The 19395-nt window shown below is 41.3% G+C and overlaps 1 protein-coding gene across 7 annotated transcripts in view; it reads left to right on the top strand.

The window, feature by feature from the left end:
* Lrrc49 (leucine rich repeat containing 49) overlaps positions 1-19395 on the top strand; it is a 93739-nt gene that overhangs the window by 13887 nt on the left and 60457 nt on the right. For 6 of the 7 annotated variants that reach the window (XM_027414843.2, XM_027414849.2, XM_027414846.2 and 3 more), the window contains 3 exons: positions 2080-2146; positions 7460-7603; positions 19312-19373. In XM_027414843.2, coding sequence (XP_027270644.1) covers positions 2080-2146; positions 7460-7603; positions 19312-19373 — 273 coding nt within the window. Of the gene's footprint in view, positions 1-2079; positions 2147-7459; positions 7604-19179; positions 19199-19311; positions 19374-19395 lie in introns of those variants that run through there. The other variant, XM_027414851.2, reaches the window with a different exon arrangement.

Below are 19395 nucleotides of genomic sequence, written 5' to 3'. Positions count from 1 at the left end.
GGTGTCTCCCGCTGAGGCAGTGGAACCAGAGCATACAAGCTTCTAGGCTCAGATGGCTAGTGGAGCTTCTTCAGTGCCATTGCCTTTATACCCTTTAAGCTTTCAGGCCTTAGGTTCACTGTCGTTTACATGATTACCCAAGAACCTCCAGTCCTGCTTTGCTGTGATAACTACATTTAGGTTCCATTGGACCTCTAGATCAGAGAGCTCTGGACGATGACAATTTCTGTTATCCCTGGAGATTAAAATTCAAAATGTTAAAACTGTAGTTCTGGACCTTGGCAGGTAAGATGCTTACCATACAAGCATGAGAACCTGAGTTCAGATTTCAGGCACAATCATGTACATTTGTAGCCCAGGTGATGGGGAGTGGAGACAGGCAGATTATAGGCTTGCTGGCCAGGCAGTGCACTCAAAATAGTGTGCTTCAAGTTTGGAGAAACATCCTGTCTCAAAAAGAAAAACAAAGATAAAATAAATATATAAACAAGGCAGAGAAGTGATTAGAGCAAGACATCTCCACATCAACCTCTGACCTTTACACACACCTGCATCCACATGAGTGAATATGCACATACTATGTATATACACATAACACACACACACACACACACACACACACACACACCCATATTTCTGCATAAGTATGGTTAATACACCAGTGTTTGACTAATTCAATGTGGGAACCAGCTGGAGGGCAAAGCTAATTCAAAGGAGAATAGGAGGAGCTGATCTTTCCTGTCTCAGCAAGCTCTCCAGCTGAATCTGATCCATATGACCACTGTTTTAGGGACTGTCACTTTGGGAATATAAAAGAATGGGATCATCGGCTTCTCTAACAGCCATTAGGTCATATTGTTGTTAGAAAGCAGGGCTCTGTTCAAGGCTGTATGGTTCTGCTTCTGTAACTTCCTCCAGTTGTTCTGGGTATATCAGGTACAAAACAAAAAACTCAAAAACAAAGACAAGAAAAAAAGGGAAGAAAAAAATTATCAAAAATTTTCTGTTCCATTATGTTTCGTCATTCATTTATATTTGTATTAACCAAATATTTAGATGTTAGGTAGGATGGATGAAGTACCTGGCCTTAGGTAAAGTCCTTTGAGTCCACAAGGATGCACACAGTTTGGGTGAAATGAAACAGGAGTGCTAGTGGTGTAGTGTGTTTTCCAAGGAAAGAACAGATTCTGAAGTTTTAGAAGAGACAAGTAGGGAGGTTGTGGGGAATGTAGCATGTCTGAAGGGAGAAAAGAGCTACAGGTGTGCAGCAATGCTACCTGGTGGGAGATGAAGACCATTTTTACAGCAAGTTGGGTTGAATTGACTGACAATGGAGTCGTTCTTGCTTTGGCAATGATGTCATTTGGCTGAGGTGTGAAAAGCACTAGATATTCATGAGGCTTAAGTGTGCTCTGTGCTAGCATGATGGCTTGGCCTCTGGAAGCATTGAGGAAGGCGGATGCTGTTCCTTGAGACAATAAATAATGAGAGCAGGAATAAGTATTGATAGACACTTGGTGGGAAGAATAAGATTTTTGTACTCCTTCCCTCTGCTGAGTTGTGGTGTGAATCTGAAGGATCCATTGGAACAATGAAAATAAGGAATACCTTTTCATGCTAAGAGAGTGTGCTATGGGTAGCAAGGCACCAATGAGAAGAACATGGATAGGCCTAACCACCAGGGAGTTAAATTTAACAATGAAATTAAAATGCTTGTCTTATTTTTTAATTTTAAAGTATCATTTTACTGTGTTGCCCAGTCTGGTTCTGAATTCCCAGACTTCTGGACTCAAGTGACCCTTTTGCTTTGGGACTGTCAGCATGTGCCACTGTGCCTGGTGTTGCTTTCCCACAACTCACACGTTAACCTAAGGTTAAAAGTAGAATTGCTTTTCTCTAGAATAAGACATGTATGCATCTTTCCCCCAGCAGTGTGCATCTGTTACTACTCTGCATGTATTCACTGGGAGATTAAGAATTTAAATATTAAAATGAGTATACTTTTCTGCCTCAGTAGGCTTTAATTTACGGTGTTATGTGTCTACATTTCTATTCAGTTCTGCTTATTCTGATTTTCAGAATTAAAAAAATCTCAAATCTGGAGAATCTCAAAAATTTAGATGTCTTGGACCTTCATGGAAATCAGGTATTGTACAACTCCCTTCTTTCCTTCCTCTCTCCCTTCCTCCCTCCCTCCCTCCTTCCTTTTTTGTGAAAGCCTCCAGCACATTTGGTGTTATACAAGTTTCAAGAATCACACTAACATTGAATTTAAGAGTCACTTTATGGACTCATTGACTCTCTTAAGTTCTTCAGCCTTCTAGTGCAGGATTTTCTAGTTTCTTAGACGTAAACCACAGATGAGACCCTGGGGATCTCTGTGATTATGGTAATTTTTATTTAGGCAAACTCTCAAGAACTGTAATGTTATTGACTTCCTTCTTTATCAGCGTTTCTGATAAAGTGCTTCATCCCACCCCTTGCTTCCTTGTCAGAGGTCATCACTGTTCTGGATTTTGTGGCCATCATGCCCTTGTGGATTTTTAAGTCTTTTTTTTTAAATCATAATAAGGAATTGATATTTTATCTCGTAGCATACTTATTAGTCTGGGTACTCTATAGGAACAGAACTGATAGAATGTATATATGCTGGCTAGTTCTTGAGATAAACTAGAGCTATCTGAAAGGAGTGAAACCTCAACTGAGAAATTGCCTTCATAAGATCCAGCTATAGGGCATTTTTCTTAATTAATGATTGATGTGGGAGGGCCCAGCCATTTTGGGTGATGCTCTCTGTGGGCTGGTGATCTGTGTTCTTTAAGAAGGCAGGCTGAAGCTGGGCGGCGGTGATGTACGCCTTTAAACCCAGCACTTGGGAGGCAGAGGCAGGTGGATCTCTTGAGTTCAAGACCAGCCTGGTCTACAACAGCTAGTTCCAGGACAACCTCCAAAGCCACAGAAAAACCCTGTCTCAAAAAACCAAAAACAAACAAACAAACAAACAAACAAACAAAGGAGACTGAGCAAGCTATGAGGAGCAAGCCAGTAAGCAGCACCCCTCTGTGGCTTCTGCATTAGCTCCTGCCTCCAGATTCCTGCCCTGGCTTCCTTCAGTGACAGACTACAATGTGGAAGTATGAGTCAAATAAATCCTTTCCTCCCCAAGGTTGCTTTGGTCATGGTGTTTCATCATAGGAATAGAAACCGTAACTAAGACAGTATATGTGTGTGTGTGTGTGTGTGTGTGTGTGTGTGTGTGTGTGTGTGTGTGTGTGTGTGTGTGTGTCTGTGTTTATTAAAATGTCTCATACAATATGGTTCACATAGCCCAACAATTCTGTCTCCCACTGGAGAGAACAAAAATCTGCTAGTTGCTCAGTCCACAAGGCTGGATGTCTCAGCAGTCCTAATCTGGTGAACATGCCTGGAGGATTCTGGGAGAACTGTTGGTCTCTCAGTTTACAGTGGAAGCCAGAGATGTTGGTTCTAACACCTGTGAAGGGATGCCTCAGCAGTAGACCTTGCCAGCAAGAGCGAGGGCAAGCAGCAAAAAGCAAAGTTTCCTTCTTCTGTACCCATTTATCTGGGCTACCATCAGAAGGTGCCACCTGCACTTAAGGTGGATCTTCCCACCTTTTCTTCTGAAGAAGAAAAGCCCTCTGGAGTGCTCGTTGGCCTATATTTTAGTTCATTCTCCATCCAGTCAAGTGGCAATCAGATCAGCCGTCAGTCATATATACTATTTTTAAAGCTATCATTGGAGGTGCAGTAAAGCATTTTGTGATGCTAATACTTGTAATAAGACTATTTTGATGTTGAAATAATAGATGCATGAGGTTTCTCCAGTTATGATATACCTTTGAGAATTCACAGGCAACTGTAATAAGTAAGTTCCATGTCACTTTATCATGTGCAAGCATCATCTGCTGGCCACTGTTCAGGAAAACACACTGTGCTTCATCGGCTCACCTTATTGCATGTCTTTTCTTTTCTTTCTTTCTTTTTTTTTTTCTTTCATGACAGGGTTTCTCCGTGTAGCTTTGTAGACCAGGCTGGCCTCAAACTCACAGAGACCCTCCTGTCTTTGCCTCCCAAGTGCTGGGATTAAAGGTGTGCACCACCACCTCCCGGCTTTATTGCATATCTTCTAGCTTTACCATGCTGACAATCTGATATTAAGATTGCCCATTTGTACCAAATAGTTATTTCCTAAAGTTCCATAGGCAAAAAGAGGGAGTTTAAAATGAGAGCTTAAATCTTCTTTTAAAATATCCAACTTCAACAAGCAAAACTTTGGTATATTTCAGAGAAAAGAGAAGCAGCCCTGGTGACATTAGGTCCCTAAAACATCAAGAGATGAACCATTCAATAAAAACATCCAGTTAGCATCAGGGCCTGTGAGACAGCTAAGGGGGAAAGGCATGTTCTCCCAAACCTGAAAACTTGAGTTCTGTTCCTGGAACCCACATGGTGAAAGGAGAGAACAAACTCCCACAGTTGTTCTCTGACCTCTACACTCACGCCGGACATGTGTATGCCTTCCCCCTAAATAAAATGAATAAATTAATGAAATAAATAAAGCTAAGCGCCAGTTAAGGGAAAGTGTTTGATTTTTAGAATTTACTCTCATTAGCAGTGTGGGAACCTTTCTGGAGTAATCATTCCCATACCAGCAAGTGGAAGAGAGGAGATGTCTACCAGTGACCACTCTCACTGGTGTTGGAGTTCACTGGTCACATCTCCTCTCCTCCATCTCACTGCTGTCAGAGTTCACTGGTGACATCTCCTCTGTTCCACTCTCACTGTGTGGTGAATACAGAGGTTTCTGGGAGATTGGCTCTAGTTTCTAGCCCAGATTTTACCTGATTGTTATCCTAGGGATGCTTCAACAAGATACAAATAGGCTTCTAGAAGATTCTGCTCTTTCAGTAATAGCTTTCTCAGGGAGAGCATACCTTTCCTATGTTGGCAGATGCTGCCCTTTCCTTATCCAGAGGTGGGAAATTTGTCTTTATCCAGGCACTGGAACAGCCAACTCTCCTGGTGTATTCAGAAGGCCTGGGCTCTCTAGTCAGTGTGGCTCACAATTAGCTCTCCTTATCAACATTCCTGTCATTGTTTTGTCTATCTATGAAGTAGATCAAAGTCTTTGTGTGTGTTCTTTGCACACTCTTTGCCTAAAGCTTCTGTCACTTCTCTGTGCTTGTGTCTTTGTCCAGGCAAAACACTCATATACATAAGATAAATATTTTAAAGTTATAGACCAATACGTATGTCCAAGAACTAACAATGTTTCCAAAGTAGAAGGAACAGAAAAATGCAAGTGGCTCTAGTTTCAGGTCCCATGGGTCTTTGAGGAATTGAGAAACACAGTTTCTAAAAGGAATGTGCAGGAATATATGCAGAAGAAAGAAGAAACTTCTGTATATGTGCCTTAGTGAAGTTTAGTTCATTAAAACAAAATCCACGACATAAGCCACCTGAGTAGTAAAATTTGCTCACAAAGGTTCAAATCCAAAATAAGGTGGTTGCATCAGGGCTTCTGGCAAAGGCAGGAGAAATCACTGGAGAGAGCATTCATACCTTGGACCAAGAAACAGAAGGAGCAGGGAGGCTGAGGTCCCATAATTCCCTCGGGGCACATCCCAGTGACCTAATGACCATTCTCTAGGCCTTAAGTCTTAATACTTGTGGACCCTCCCTATACCTGCGCATTGGGAAACAAACCTTTCTATGGGGACTTGTGGGACACACTGATCCCACCCATAGTAACCCATGCGTGTCTTTCTGAGCCCAGCAGAGTTTCAGTTCATGTTTTCAAACATCGCTTCTTTTTTTCTGTTATAATTACAGCCCGTGTCCGCCTCCACACCTGTCTTTCCTTCATCCTCCTATTTCTTATTTTTCTCTGTATTTTGGGAGAGTTTTTCAAGCTCATGTGTGTTTGTTTACATTACTGATTTTCTTTTATACAGTCTTAATGTTGCAATTTTATTAAGTACATATATTTCATATTACACCATACATTTATTGTCTGATGTCTTACTCTGTATCTTCTTCCACAGTTCTGCCATCTACAAGTCTCCATTACCTTGTTATTTCTCCTTAAATTTTTATATAACTTTACTTCACTTTAAATCAAATAGACGAAAAAGTTTGGAACAAATTTTAAACATAACCACAGGTTTCCTTCATATATTTTCCAATTTATTGTACATCATTGCATATGTCTCTTCTGGGGCCTAGAAAGAATCTAAATGATGTTTGTTGGTTACAAAGAGTCCAGGTAACAGCATGGAAACTGTATTATGAATCTAAAAAGAGAGTCTTTTAGCAAGCATTTGCTAAAATGTTAGATTTTTTTTAAATCAAATGGTTATAGCAATGTAAATGAGCAGGTTCATGTTTACTGATGGTGAAATCTATTTTAAAAAAGAAATATTTGTGTGTGTGTGTGTGTGTGTGTGTGTGTGTGTGTGTGTGTGTGTGTGTGTACACGTGGGTGCCATAGAAGCTAGGGGAGGACATTGGATCCCCTGGTGCTGGAGTTACAGGCAGTTGTGAGCTTCCATGTGAGTGCTGGGAATTGAATTCTGGTCCTCTACAAGAGCAGCAGCTTTCTTAACCCCAAGGGTCTTTCCAACCCCTGAGATCCTCAGTGAACAGTAATACATAGAGTAACCCACAGTTTCTTAAGGATGTCCTATGAAGAGGTGAATGAGTACTCTCCCACCTCCTGTGTTGGAGACACTCAACCTTTGGGCTGTGTTGGCTGAGTAATAATAGGGGGCTTACCATCATGCCGTGCTCCCCTCACTTCCTGAGAAATTAGGCTGCTCTGCTGTGGCCTGTACTTATGTGCCTCTGTGGCTGCCACAGCCTAAGTTCTTTTATTCTACAGGCCAGTGCCTACCACATTGCACCCTGAGGAGGCATTGTTTCCTGACCTAAGCACTTCTCTTACAGAATCCATCTTTTCCTCCCAAGGGGCTTCTAGTCCCTTCAAGCATTCAGATCCTTCACTGCTCTCAAGATCCTGGCAGTCCCAGGTCAATACTATCCTTTGCTTTTGCCCTAGGAGGCTTGATTTGCCTTGTCAAAGCATTGTGAGCATGTGGCTCGGGGCCAGAGGCAGTTTCTGTATGACAGGTAGTGTGTAGATGTAGGGCCTGGCAGACTTAGAGCTGCTCCAAAGGGACTCATTGGTCATTTGAGGAAGTTTACTCAACTTGTTTGTTATGGTCAATTTGTCAACTAGGATTCTTAGCTAATTTTCACAAGTTAAATGACTTCATAGGACTTGCAGTGAGACACTTAAATAAATGGACTATAAATGTCTCCATATAATTTCTGTCTTGGCATAAACTTGTCACTAAATCTGGTGACTTGAATATTTTATTTTTGGAGTTTTATGACATGTATATGCTAATCATGCTCCTCCCCCCCTTTTTTTTTACAGATCACCAAAATTGAAAATGTCAATCATTTGTGTGATTTGAGAGTTTTAAACCTTGCCAGGAACCTCTTGAGTCATGTTGACAATCTCAATGGTCTGGATTCACTAACTGAACTTAACCTCCGACACAATCAGATCACCTTTGTGGTGAGTACCATGGTGACTGGAGAAGCTCCCTGCTTCTCGCTGAAGGAGGTGATAATAGTTCAGTAGCACGTGTGTAATGCCGGAATCTGAAGTTATTTGCGGGGTTTTTTTTTGTTATGTTTTTCTGAATTTAAATTATGACTATAATGATGGAGCTTTGTATATGTTGATCTGGAAAGCAGGAGTTTTCTATTTTGAATGACAAATATAAAATTAAAAATGGTGGAAGTGTTACCTCTAAATGAAGCAGCTGGTGTACCTGATAAGTGCCCCTCATGCCTCTGTTGTGGTACTGAGTTAGGAAGGAAGGTTATTGGTGAGTGGCAGCTGGATCCAGGAGAGGCCCAGAGAGCAGATGTAGAGGTCCATATGGTCATCTTTTGGCAGTTCTAAGGAGGCCTCTTGATGAAAAGGGAAGATTGCACAGGACTGCAGAGACCTAGTTCAGGTCTCAGCTTCACCTCTGATCAGTTGTGTGACCCTGGGTCAAACACTGGAACTGTCTGGGTCTCATTTCAGATTTGTTTACAAATGAAGTAATTGGGCTTAAATGTCATTTGTGTCTCTTTTTTTAAAGTTTGCTTACTTTAAAAAAGGACATCACAACAGTTTAGACTAGTGTGTGAACAGAGGGGAAAGAGACACATTGTGGGGACAAAACCTGAGCTTTCATACTGACTTGAGAAGTGGGTCTCAACCTGTGAGTTGTAACCCCGGATCAAATGACTCTTTCTAATTCGCCTAAGACCATTAGAGAAAACAGATATTTGCATTATGATTCATAACAATAGCAAAAATTACCATTATGAAGTAGTAACAAAAATAATTTTATGGTTGGGGGTCACCACAGCATGAGGAGTTGTACAGAAGTGTCGAAGAGTCGCAGAGTTAGGAAGGTTGAGAACCACTGGGCTTGACTGTTATTCTGTGTTGGCAGAAAAATAGCAGTGGGCTTAAAATCACCTGATGCTCTCCTCCTTGCTTCATGATGAAAACTTAGGCTCCTCTGCTGTGGTGTCAGAACCTGGCTTCAGTTCCCAGCATCCATAGGGTGGCTACCCCTACTTCTCCCCCTATAGAAGGACTTGATGGTTTTGTTGGAAGTAGGAGACTAAATAGTGGCCTGATGCAGAGGCCTATGTACTGATACAAAGGTGGAAGGCACTAGAAACATTATATGATTGGATACCAGCCAAGTGGACTTGGCATCATCACCATTTTAAAAGTTTCCTTTGTTTCAACACTGCAGAAAAGCTGCATTTGGACTTCTCTGATGTCATTCTTGTACTTTTAAAGGCACACCCTAATGGAACTCCCTCCTCAGTAAAGAGTAGTGGGGTTAGATGATGCTCCCTTGTAGCGACTGATTCCACTTTGATTTTCTCCAGAAAATCTAAGGCAGCTAACATCCATGTCTTCTGGGAGAGGAGGATACTTTCAGAACCTTTTCCCGGAAGTGGATTATTGCACAATTTCTGAATTGTGTCAAGTCCTCCTCAGTTTGGACGAAATGTTGGGACCAGGGCCATTTGCTTTAAGAGTTTCCAGACTGGATTACTCTGCTGTGAATCCTCACAAGCTGCTCAGTCCCTGTGCCCGGCCCCCTTCCCCGGAGGACACCAAAGAACTCCTGCTAGTTGGGGGCAGCATGTTCCTGCCTGGAGTTTGGCTTCCCTGGGAAATCACATGCCATTCAGCCAGGAACTCACCGATTGCCCAGTGAGTGTTGTCTTTGCTCATTGCTGTGGCAGCCAAGACAGGAGCAGCATCTATGGGAAAGGAAATTGTATTTATTCATGAAACTTAGAAAGACAATGGTGCCATGCATATACCTTTCATAATGAAAAGTATAGTGCAGGTAAAGCAGGAAGTTGAATGTACATGTAAGGGTAGATAAGGGTGTAGTTCAGATCTTAAGTTAAATCATTTCTAAAGCATCTCCCCCCTCCCTTTCCTCTTCCTCTTCCTTCCTTCAGACGGCCTTCTTATATTGCCCTGGTTGGCCTGGAGCTCACGTAAATGTACCTGCCTGTGCCTGGTGAGCACTGGGATTAAAGGTGTGAGCTCCCATGTCTGGCATGCAGCCTTTGCTTAAAGAATGTAAAAGGCTTTAAAATTTGAGGTTACATTTGTTTTTCTTCATCTTTTCCTGTCCTTAGGTTCAGTTACCATGGTTACTCTTTCACTCTTTCTTTGGGAGGGTGGAAGATTTGGGGTGAGGAAGGGTCTCATGGAGCCCATACTGTCTTTAATTCCCTCTATTGCCAAGGATTCACCCCTAATCCTCCTGCCTCCATCTCCCAGGTGCTGAGATTATAGGTTTGCTCCACCATGTGTGGCTTTTTTTCTTATTTAATGACTGATGATCATTAGGATTTGTATTAATTATTTTTAAGTGTAGATGCAGATGTCTGAGGAGACCAGAGAGGCCTGGATCCTCCGAAGTAGGAGTAGGTGGTTGTGAGATGCCTGATGTGTGGGTGCTCAGATCTAAACCCTGGGCCTCTGCAAAAGCAGTGATGTTCTTAACCACTCAGCTCCCTCTCCAGCCCTGTTGGTACTCTTTAGTCAAGTGCTCTGACACTGAAAGACCCCCATCCCTTTGACCAGTAATTTTAAAATAGAAGCTTATGTTGGGTAGTGGCTTAGGTGTTGGTGCTCTTGTTTAGCCATAAGGGGTGTCTGGGGGGCAGGGTATCTCTCTCTCCGTCTCTGTCTTTCTCAATTGATTGCTCGATTGCATAACTCGTTGAATTGGACATCCCTTCAGGATGAATGGAAAGGAAAGCTGGCTGGCATGGTGACTGCTGAAATAAGAAAGATTTTACTTTGTTGGGGAGAAAGACTTTGTTTCCTTTTGTGCTGAATGAGATACCCTTCTTGTCATGATGTGTATCTCCCACCGGCCTCCTTGTCTGTTGTTGCCATTACTAACCCTCTTCCTAGAGAAAGCACTGCCCTCCTGGCCTGCCTACTGTACATACTGCTGGAGGGACCCCTGTGGAGCTCCTGCCAGGGACTCTTTCAGTCAGCTGCTCTGGACATGCTGGCTGTGTGCATGAGGAGGGTGGGGTAGGGTTAGTGTTGGTTCAGGCATTGCTGTTGGGCAGACAGATATTTAATTATACACCTACCCAATGTGCTTCATTCATGCCGCCCAGGCCTGATCTTTGCACCGCCAGGCTGAGCACTACTGCCATAGCCTCTCATCTGGGGGAATTGTATCAAATGCAGCATCTCTCTTGTGGTTCCCAGCTGTGGTCCTTTCTGCTGAGGGCCATCTCTTGGGAAGTTCCATTGGCTTCCTGAATTCCACCCAAAATGTCAATCTGCCAGTGACAACTCTCCTGCTTTCTTGATTTCTGAGAGTTTACTAGAGAATTTACTTAGGTCAGTATGTTTCTATTGAGCCTCAGGAAGGAAACATGTTACCTTGTGAACAGAAACTTCTCATGTGTTCAGTGTTCAGTCAAGCCTCATATTTGTTTGCTGATCCTTTCTTGGAAATTGGGTCAGGGTTGAGCTAAATATCTGTTTAGTTTCCATGGTGTTCCCTTTTAAAAATAAAAACTTGGGTGTGGTGCTCAGGACTGTACTCCCAACTATTGGGAGGCCGGAGAGGGTTTACCATGAGGTCAAGTCCAGCCTTGGCTTCATGGTGAGTTCAGATGAGCGTGGACTAGAGTGAGACTCTGCTTCTACAATAACTGGAAATAATATATCAGTATTGGTAGCTCTCATCCAGCTTGATAAATGAAACCCTTTTTAGCACAGCCCAGACCTTTGTGTTCTCTTCCCTGCCACTGTCTCCTCACAGAGGTAGCCTCCTCCTGAGTTTGGTGTTGTTCTCACACACATCTATTTCCATCCCTTTTTGTGTACAGTGCTAGGGATCAGCCCAGGGCTTTACACACTTCAGTTAGCACTCTACCACTGTGGTGGTTTGAAAGAAAATTGCTCTCAAAGGGAGTGGCACTATTAGGAGGTGTGGCCTTGTTGGAGGAAGTACATTACTCTGTGTGGGGGTGGGCTTTGAGGTCTCTTTTCTCAAGCTTCCCTCAGTGTGACAGTTAGTTGACGTCCTGTTGCCTCTGATTCAAGATGTAGGACTCTCAGCTCCAGTACCATGTCTGTCTGTACGCTGCCATGCTCCCCACCATGATGATAATGGATTAAACCTCTGAAACTGTAAGCAAGCCCCCTCAATTAAATGTTTTTATTTATAAGAGTTGTCATGGTCATGGAGTCTCTTCACAGCAATGGAAACCCTAACTAAGACAACCACCAAACCACCTCCCCAGCCCCATTTAGTATATATATATTGTTTTTTCGAGACTGTATTTGTTTTTTAAGGAACTACCTTTTTTTATGAATTTTTGACAGCTGAGCTGATTACTCAGCATTTCTCCTGTATTGGCTCTCCCAAAAACTCCTCCTGAGTTTACTCTTGTGACATGAAAACTTTAGGTTGGCCCACACTGAGAGAGTCTCTGAAGTGACAGGCTAGTGCTGTGTGCAAACAAAACATTACTCTGTCTTCCAAAGGGATGGGACTAGAGCACTGAGAACCTAAGTGTAATGTTTGTGGAATAGATGACGAGTTTTGCTGAAAATGACTGTACTTCCATCTACTCCTATAATTAAGAACCAAATGTAGTAAAAGGAGTACAGCCCTAAGTGTTTTATGGTGCTCTGTTCTATGCTATCACTGGGCTAGGTTCAGAGAGGCTGCCTGTGCCCTGCCAAACAGTGCAGCAGGAAAAGAGGAGAAACTCTGAAATGGGTTTTGAAGTAAGAGCCATGTCAATAGTTCATATTTTGCTTTATTTATTTAATTTTTTCCATTCTTTATTTTGTGGGCCCAGGGGAGGGGGAATTGTGTCCCAGCAGGGGTGTGGAGACCAGAGAACAATTTGGCAAGAGTCAGCTCTCTCCTAACATCATAGTGGCCTCAGGGATCAAACTCGGGTCATCAATCAGGTCATCCGGCTTGGTGGCAGGCACCCCTGCTCACTGAACTCTCCTCAGTTCTGCTTTATCTGTTGCATATTACAGAGCTACACAGAATGAGTTGTCACTGCTTGGAGGCCATTCTTGTAAGCAGGAAAGGAGGCTCTATAACATACTGCACCCTCCATGTTCACACAGTGCTGAGAACTCTCCTCTAGACTTGACTGAGTTATAATCTAGATGCAATAAAATGTACCATCTTTGCTATAAAATTCAACATGCTTTTATTTTAATGTAACTGCCAACCTGATCAAGATGTCTGAAATGTTACTATTATTCCAGAAAGTTCTCCTGCATCCCTTTTCTAGTCAGTCCTGTCCCTATTCCAAAGGTACTCTGATGTCTGTCTCTGGATGATTTTGTCTATATGTGTACTTCATATAAAGTATGTACGGCCACATACCATGTCATAGTAGGATTCATGCTTGGAAATTTTGTTTTGTTGTTGGATTGACATAATAAACATTATGTAAGCCTGGGTGGTATGGCCTGCACATAGATTATACTGTGTTTAGTCATTAGCTATGAGGCCATTGTATATCACATGAGTATATAAACATAGATTCTTCCCTGTATTTGCTATATTTTAATGGTTATCAATTTGTCATGTTGATCATCATTTTCAGTTGCTGGGTTGGATTCTAATGGAGAAAAGCTGACATAGCGTTTGCTTGCTTGTTTTTCAGTCTTCTTTCTACTTTTTGGCCTTCACAAAGTTGCTACAGATGTTCTTGTTATTTTTATTTATCTATTTATTTTAATAGGCCTAAAGCTCTATTTCTTTTAGGTAGAAACAAAGGAATGTCGAGTGAATGTCTGAATTTATCAGAAATAGTCTGACTTTATTGTAAATGTTCATCAGAAACAGTTGGCACTGAGCATCTGTTTAGTTCATTTCTGTAATTCTCATTGTTTTAGATTTGCATTTCCTTGATGAGTGAAGGCACCAAGTTTCCTTCAAGCATCTTGTCTGTCATCTTCGATGAAGCATCAATCTAGACTATTGCCATTAAAAGTCATATGACAATCTAGATTTAGCCCTTTGATATCTCTCTCTGTCTCTGTGGGTGTGTGTGATCCATGGATATCTCTCTGTCTTTCTGCCTCTATCTGTCTATCTCAGTATCTCTCTGTATGTCTGAAGAGAGTTCTATGACTTGCCCTTTTACTTTTTCAGAACAGTTTTAGTATGTGGAAGCCTTCTGTTTTGGCGGCATCATCTCTAACTTGAACTTCTCTGTCATCGGTGTCTTCTGTGTCCTGTTGGAGTAATCTTCTTCCCATTGCAGAGTCATAACTGTGTATCCTATGTTCCTTCTAGAAGCTTTACACTTTTCTCTCTTCATTCAGGGCTGTGAGCTACCTTTAGTTAAACTCTTTGTGTGTTAGAAGATAGTAGATGATAGTTCATCTTAGCCACATACAGGTATCTATTTTCTTGGCTATGTTTTATTGAAAAGACCCATTTTCCCACCAAACTGAATGTCATGTTTGTCATTAATTAAAATTGAGTTTTTCTAGACTTGCTTCTCTCTTCCATGTCTACCACTGTGCTCAAAGTATTCTCTCCTAGACTCATATTTTATGATATTGGGAAATCTCAGTACATTTGCCACTAAAACTTCTCTGGGATAGACTGCCCCATCCCAGGTGTGGCACCTTCAGTTTTTCTAGGTGCTACAGAGATTTGAAAATAATGCTAATTTTTATTAACAAACCTAGTATTTTTGTTTCCAGAATCTGCATGATCATGTCTTTCATTAATTATAGGAACATTCTGTATCTGCATTTTCATAAAAAGCACCTTCAATTTTCCCTTTCTACCAATCCTCAGAATATAGTGAGAGCCCTCTCATTATATTGCTTATTTCTTAATCTCTCTTAATATTTTTTTCCATTCCAGTTTCTCCCAGGTGTGTCTTTGCTTTCTTATTACTTCTCTACTTCTACCTTGAAATTGATTTTTTTAACTTGTTTAATCTGATTTTCAGTCTCAACTATTGAGTTTTCAGTAATTGCCTTTATTTTTTTCCTTCTAGAAGTTGTTCGTCATGTTTTCTATAAGCTCCGAAGCTTCTTCACTCCTGGTGCCATGTTTCCTTACTTGTCTAGTAATTTTTAATTGTAGATGTCTGTAGTCTGCATTGAGATTATTCTCTCCTCCACTGTCTTAGCAGTTCTTCACTTGATGACTTGACTGACATGTCAGCCCAGTCTTCCTCACGGTAGTTTTTCTGTAGAGTTTAGTAGTTTGGGATCCTCAGAATGCTATGAAACTTGTTGAGTTTGTGTCTTTCAGACAGTTTTGCTAGAAGGCTTAGAGGCGACTCTATCAGGCTCCACTTGTAAAATGCTTCCAGAGAGTAGGGGTGTGAATCTCCCTAGTTAGCATACAAGTACCTGCTTTCTAGTCTGGTTTGTAATTCCTCTTTAGTTTTTCTCTGGTGAGATTACAATAATATATAAATGGAAATCAAATCAGAAAAGCATCATGCAGCTAGATTGATTGATATCAATTGCCACAGAAAGGGTAGGAAACTGGAAAAGCAGATAAGAATATTAACACCTTTCAAATACTGGCTGTTTTCATTGGCGTTTAAAGAAATGTGTGCAGCAAAGTGATAGCTGAAACAGGTAGTTTGGAATTAACTTAATCTTTTAATGAAAAGGAGTACTGTTTTCTTTTTCCTATTCTCAAATATGCTCAATAATTCCACGTATAACTTTCCAAATTGAAATAATTTCCTCTATGTGCATTGCACCCTGACTTTTTTTTTTTTTTTTTATAACGAAAACAAGAGTAAAGATGGTTTCTTCCAGTCCTCTTCACCTTGCTTCTTCCTTATTGCTCTTAGGAAGAGTTACTAAGAATAGCCTGAGTAATAGATGTTCTATACAGGCAGATTGCTGAGTCATGAGTAATAGACTTTCTATACAGGCAGATTGCTGAGTCATTCAGTTCTGTTACAGAGTTGGGGAATATGGAGAACAATGTTGAACAGAGGAAACAAGTTCCTCAGATGCAAAGTCATTCTTTGGAAAAATAAGGAATTCTAATCCTCATCAGTCTTAGCATTCATAATTTCATTCAGCTTTATTTTTAGCAGGATTATATTTTGAAATGATGTTAAATGCTTTAAATCATACTTCAGAAATCTGTTGAGTAGGATTTTCAGTATTGCTTCAGGTGGAAATAAATTTAAGGTGATGAGCAGATTAATAAAGTGACCTGTAAATATTTCTGTAGATATCAACATTTTCTTTTATGCTTTTATATATATTAATATTCTAGCTGTCCCATAATAGCCTCTCTGCCTGTGAAATGGTTACCTCCAGAAGAGATGTGCTGGGACTGTTGACTCTGTGACAATAAAATTAATTGGTTGGAATTTCCTTTAAAAGATAAGGCTTGAGCATCCTTACAGAGTTCCAACCCCCAATTCTCCTTCCTTCATGATTCCAACATACTTACACCATGGTTTGGTGCCAAGCAGATGGATGAGTTTTCATCCTACCATCAGAATAACTCACTGGCAAAGCTCAGCTTAGAGCCTGTTACCTCACTGTAGTCTTGGTCTGGTTTCTGAAGGTGAAGGCAAGATATTTATTGAAGTCCACCCCAGAGAATCTAATACCAAATGGTTAGCCCTGAAATCGTATATGTACAAGTAACATTATAGCAGCTGCGCCAGTTGTGTTTATGTACTTAAGAATATACATCTGTAACAACAATTAAAGAAAAAGAGGCCATGAATTTGAGGCGGGTCCATGGGAAGTGTCGGAGGGAGGGAAGGGAAGGGGGAAAATGCTGTAATTACATTTAAATTTCAAAAACTAAAAAACAAAAAAAAAATCCTTTAAACAACAGTAACAAAATTTACAGATCTTTAAAAAAAAAGCATATACCTTTAAACAATTATTAAAAAAAAAAAAGAAAGAAAAGCAGGCTTTAACGGGCTGGAGAGATGGCTGTTTGATTAAGAGAACTGGCTACTCTGGTTCCCAGCACCCACATGGCTGCTTATAGCTGGCTGTAACTGTAGTTCCAGGGGATGCAATGCTCTTTTCTGGCCTCTAGGGGCATTAGGCCTGCACCAGGCGTGTAGACATACATGAAGATAAAGCACTCATACACATAAAATAAGTACATTAAAATAAAAAAAATTAAATATTCTATATAAATAAGGCCTTACCTGGACACATGGGGAAGGGCCTAGGCCTGGCCCAGGATGATGTGGTAGACTTTGGGGAGCCCCTTTTGAGGGCCTTACCCTGCTTGGGGAGTGGAGGGGGGATGGCTAGGGGCAGGTGGGATGTTGAGGGGGAGGGGAGGGAGAGGGAGAAGGGATTGACATGTGAAGCAAGCTTGTTCCTAATTTGAACTAATAAAATAAATAAATAAATAAATAAATAGGGCCTTAATGTAGGCCTTAAATTTGATACATTTGTGATAGAGTAGATTCAGATTGTTGGACATTGCTAAGTGAGGTTTTCAAAGTTAGTGTTGGATCATTGTGTTAAACTTCAGTGGTTTGTTCATTTGTTTTCTGGCAGTAGAACTAACTCATTTACACATTAATTGAGGGTTCAGATGTTATTAACAAAATTTCCCTGAGGTCAGGACTTGAGGTGATGTTTCATTTGTCTCTTGCCCAGGACCCTCTGTGCTTGTCTGAGGGAGGCTGTGTGCACTTGCCCATGGTCCATGCCATGTGGACATTACCGGGGTCCTCTTTACCTCCCTGGGTGGTGAATCCTACTAGCTGGGTACAGAGTTTCCATTAGAAGGGCCATATTTTAGTACCTTTTCATAGATCTTTTTACTATAAGAAATTAATGCCTAGGTAATTGACAGGACAAATATGTTTTCTTTTTATCTGTCATAACATCAGAATTTAGTTATGAAAATATATCTTAAAATCTTTAGGAAAATTAAAAAATGATTATCTCCTCTTGATGTTAAATTTGGCACAACAAAAATACTGTGGGCAATCATTTTGTTTTTTGAAGTCCTGGGAAGGCTAGCTACAGAAGTGGTTATTGAGATGTATGTAAACTAAATTTGGATTTTTAAAGTTTTTATTTTTTGTGAGTATTTTTAATAACTATCAAGAAGTGACAGTTAATGATTTTGAAAAATTGATAACTTCTGCTAAAATTGATTTTTGTAAAAAAAGATAAATACAGAAGCATTACAATTTTGTCAAAAAAACCTTAATATGTCCCTAAAAATAACCTGAGTTTGTATTTTTATTGCAAAACAATCATGTCTTGAAAGGAGTAGGTATGCTGTGCCTGTGGTGTGGGAGAGACAGTGAGGCTGCCCTCTCTAAAAGGATGCTCTGCCTCCAAGGGGATGCAGGCCACTGCCTCCATCCCCCAGCTGGTGCCAGCTGTGCTTGTGCCCAGAATCATCCAGGTAGAGCTCAGGAGGAATTTGGGAACAAGAGAGTGGAGAGAGGGCTTCCAGGTCAGCTTTGACTTGTTTCTGGAGAGATAAACAAGCAGCCACCATTTCCGGTAGCAAACAGGGTCGTGGAGTGAAGCCTGCACTCCTCCTCAAGTGTAGGGAAGTCAGAAAGAAGTGGCTTGAAGAGATGATTCTCTAAGTTTGCCAGCTTACAAAATTGATCACTCTCAATCTCGGGGGATGGGGTGGGTGTTAGTCTGCTGTCCTGTTTTCTACAGACTTACACCTTGACCATGAAAAGATCTAGATCTCCTCACCTTTATGAATCAGAGCTTTCAGGGAGGCATGAGGATGGCAGTCACTGTAGAAGGCAGATGCTGTACTGGAAATGACAGTTCTGCCTGGGAAGTGGCTGAGTGCCTGAAGTCCAGAATGCCCTGTCTCAGCCTCTGGGGCTATGTGGCCACCCTGCCAGCCCACCCTCTGTCCTGCACCTGCAGCAGCAGCCTCAGTTGCTCTCTAAATCAAATTGCCTCACTTCCTCTGCAGGGTCCATGCCTCTAGTATGCCATGCTTTTCAGAAGGTTTTTTGTTTGTTTGTTTCCTAATGAAATTGTGTGTATTTATTTTGTAATTTTTTTCAGTCATTTGAGCCTAAATGTTTTGATATTTACTAAAGGCAACATTTTAAAATACTACAGAAATGCTTTTAGCACATGCTTGAGTATATAGTCTAAACCTTCAATTTGTGCCTAGATTAGGAGCTGACCTTATCATGCCCTCCAGTGACATTATGATCTGCTTTTAGTTTGGGTGGTTGTTCCTGCATTGGGTCTTTATAACTAACATTTTGAGAATAATGAGGCAAATCTCTCTGAAATTTATACCATTGTTTGAGAAGCTTTTGAAAGTCTCCCTTTGAAAAGTGACTTTGAACAAGCCCTGCTCACACCGCTATGCTACAGTAAATGCTGAAGTAGCATCCTGGCATCCTTCCCAAAAGCACGCTCTTGGAGGCTCGCCGCAGCGCTCCCAGCTCCCTGCACTGCTTTTTACCTTGCTAGTGCTGGTGCAGCTTGTTCTGCGGATGTGCTGAAACCCTCCCACTCGCTCTGCAGCAGAGAAGAATGGATCTCCGAGTCCACTAGAAACGAACAAATGAACGGTGGAGCGAGGTTGTGGGAGGGGGAAGCTACATGAATGTCTTCCAGCAGCTGAACAAGCAAGCATTTTAATACGGTATTCTTTTCTTTCCACTGACAAATTTTTGCTTTCTGTTTTCTTCTAGAGAGATGTGGATAATTTGCCCTGCCTCCAACGTCTCTTTCTCAGCTTCAACAATATATCTAGGTATGTGGGAACTCCCAACTCG

This window comes from Cricetulus griseus, chromosome 4 (assembly GCF_003668045.3).
Source record: "Cricetulus griseus strain 17A/GY chromosome 4, alternate assembly CriGri-PICRH-1.0, whole genome shotgun sequence".
NCBI lineage: Eukaryota > Metazoa > Chordata > Mammalia > Rodentia > Cricetidae > Cricetulus > Cricetulus griseus.
The sequence above is the reverse complement of the archived record's forward strand: the minus strand, read 5'-3'. Positions and strand labels throughout refer to the sequence as shown.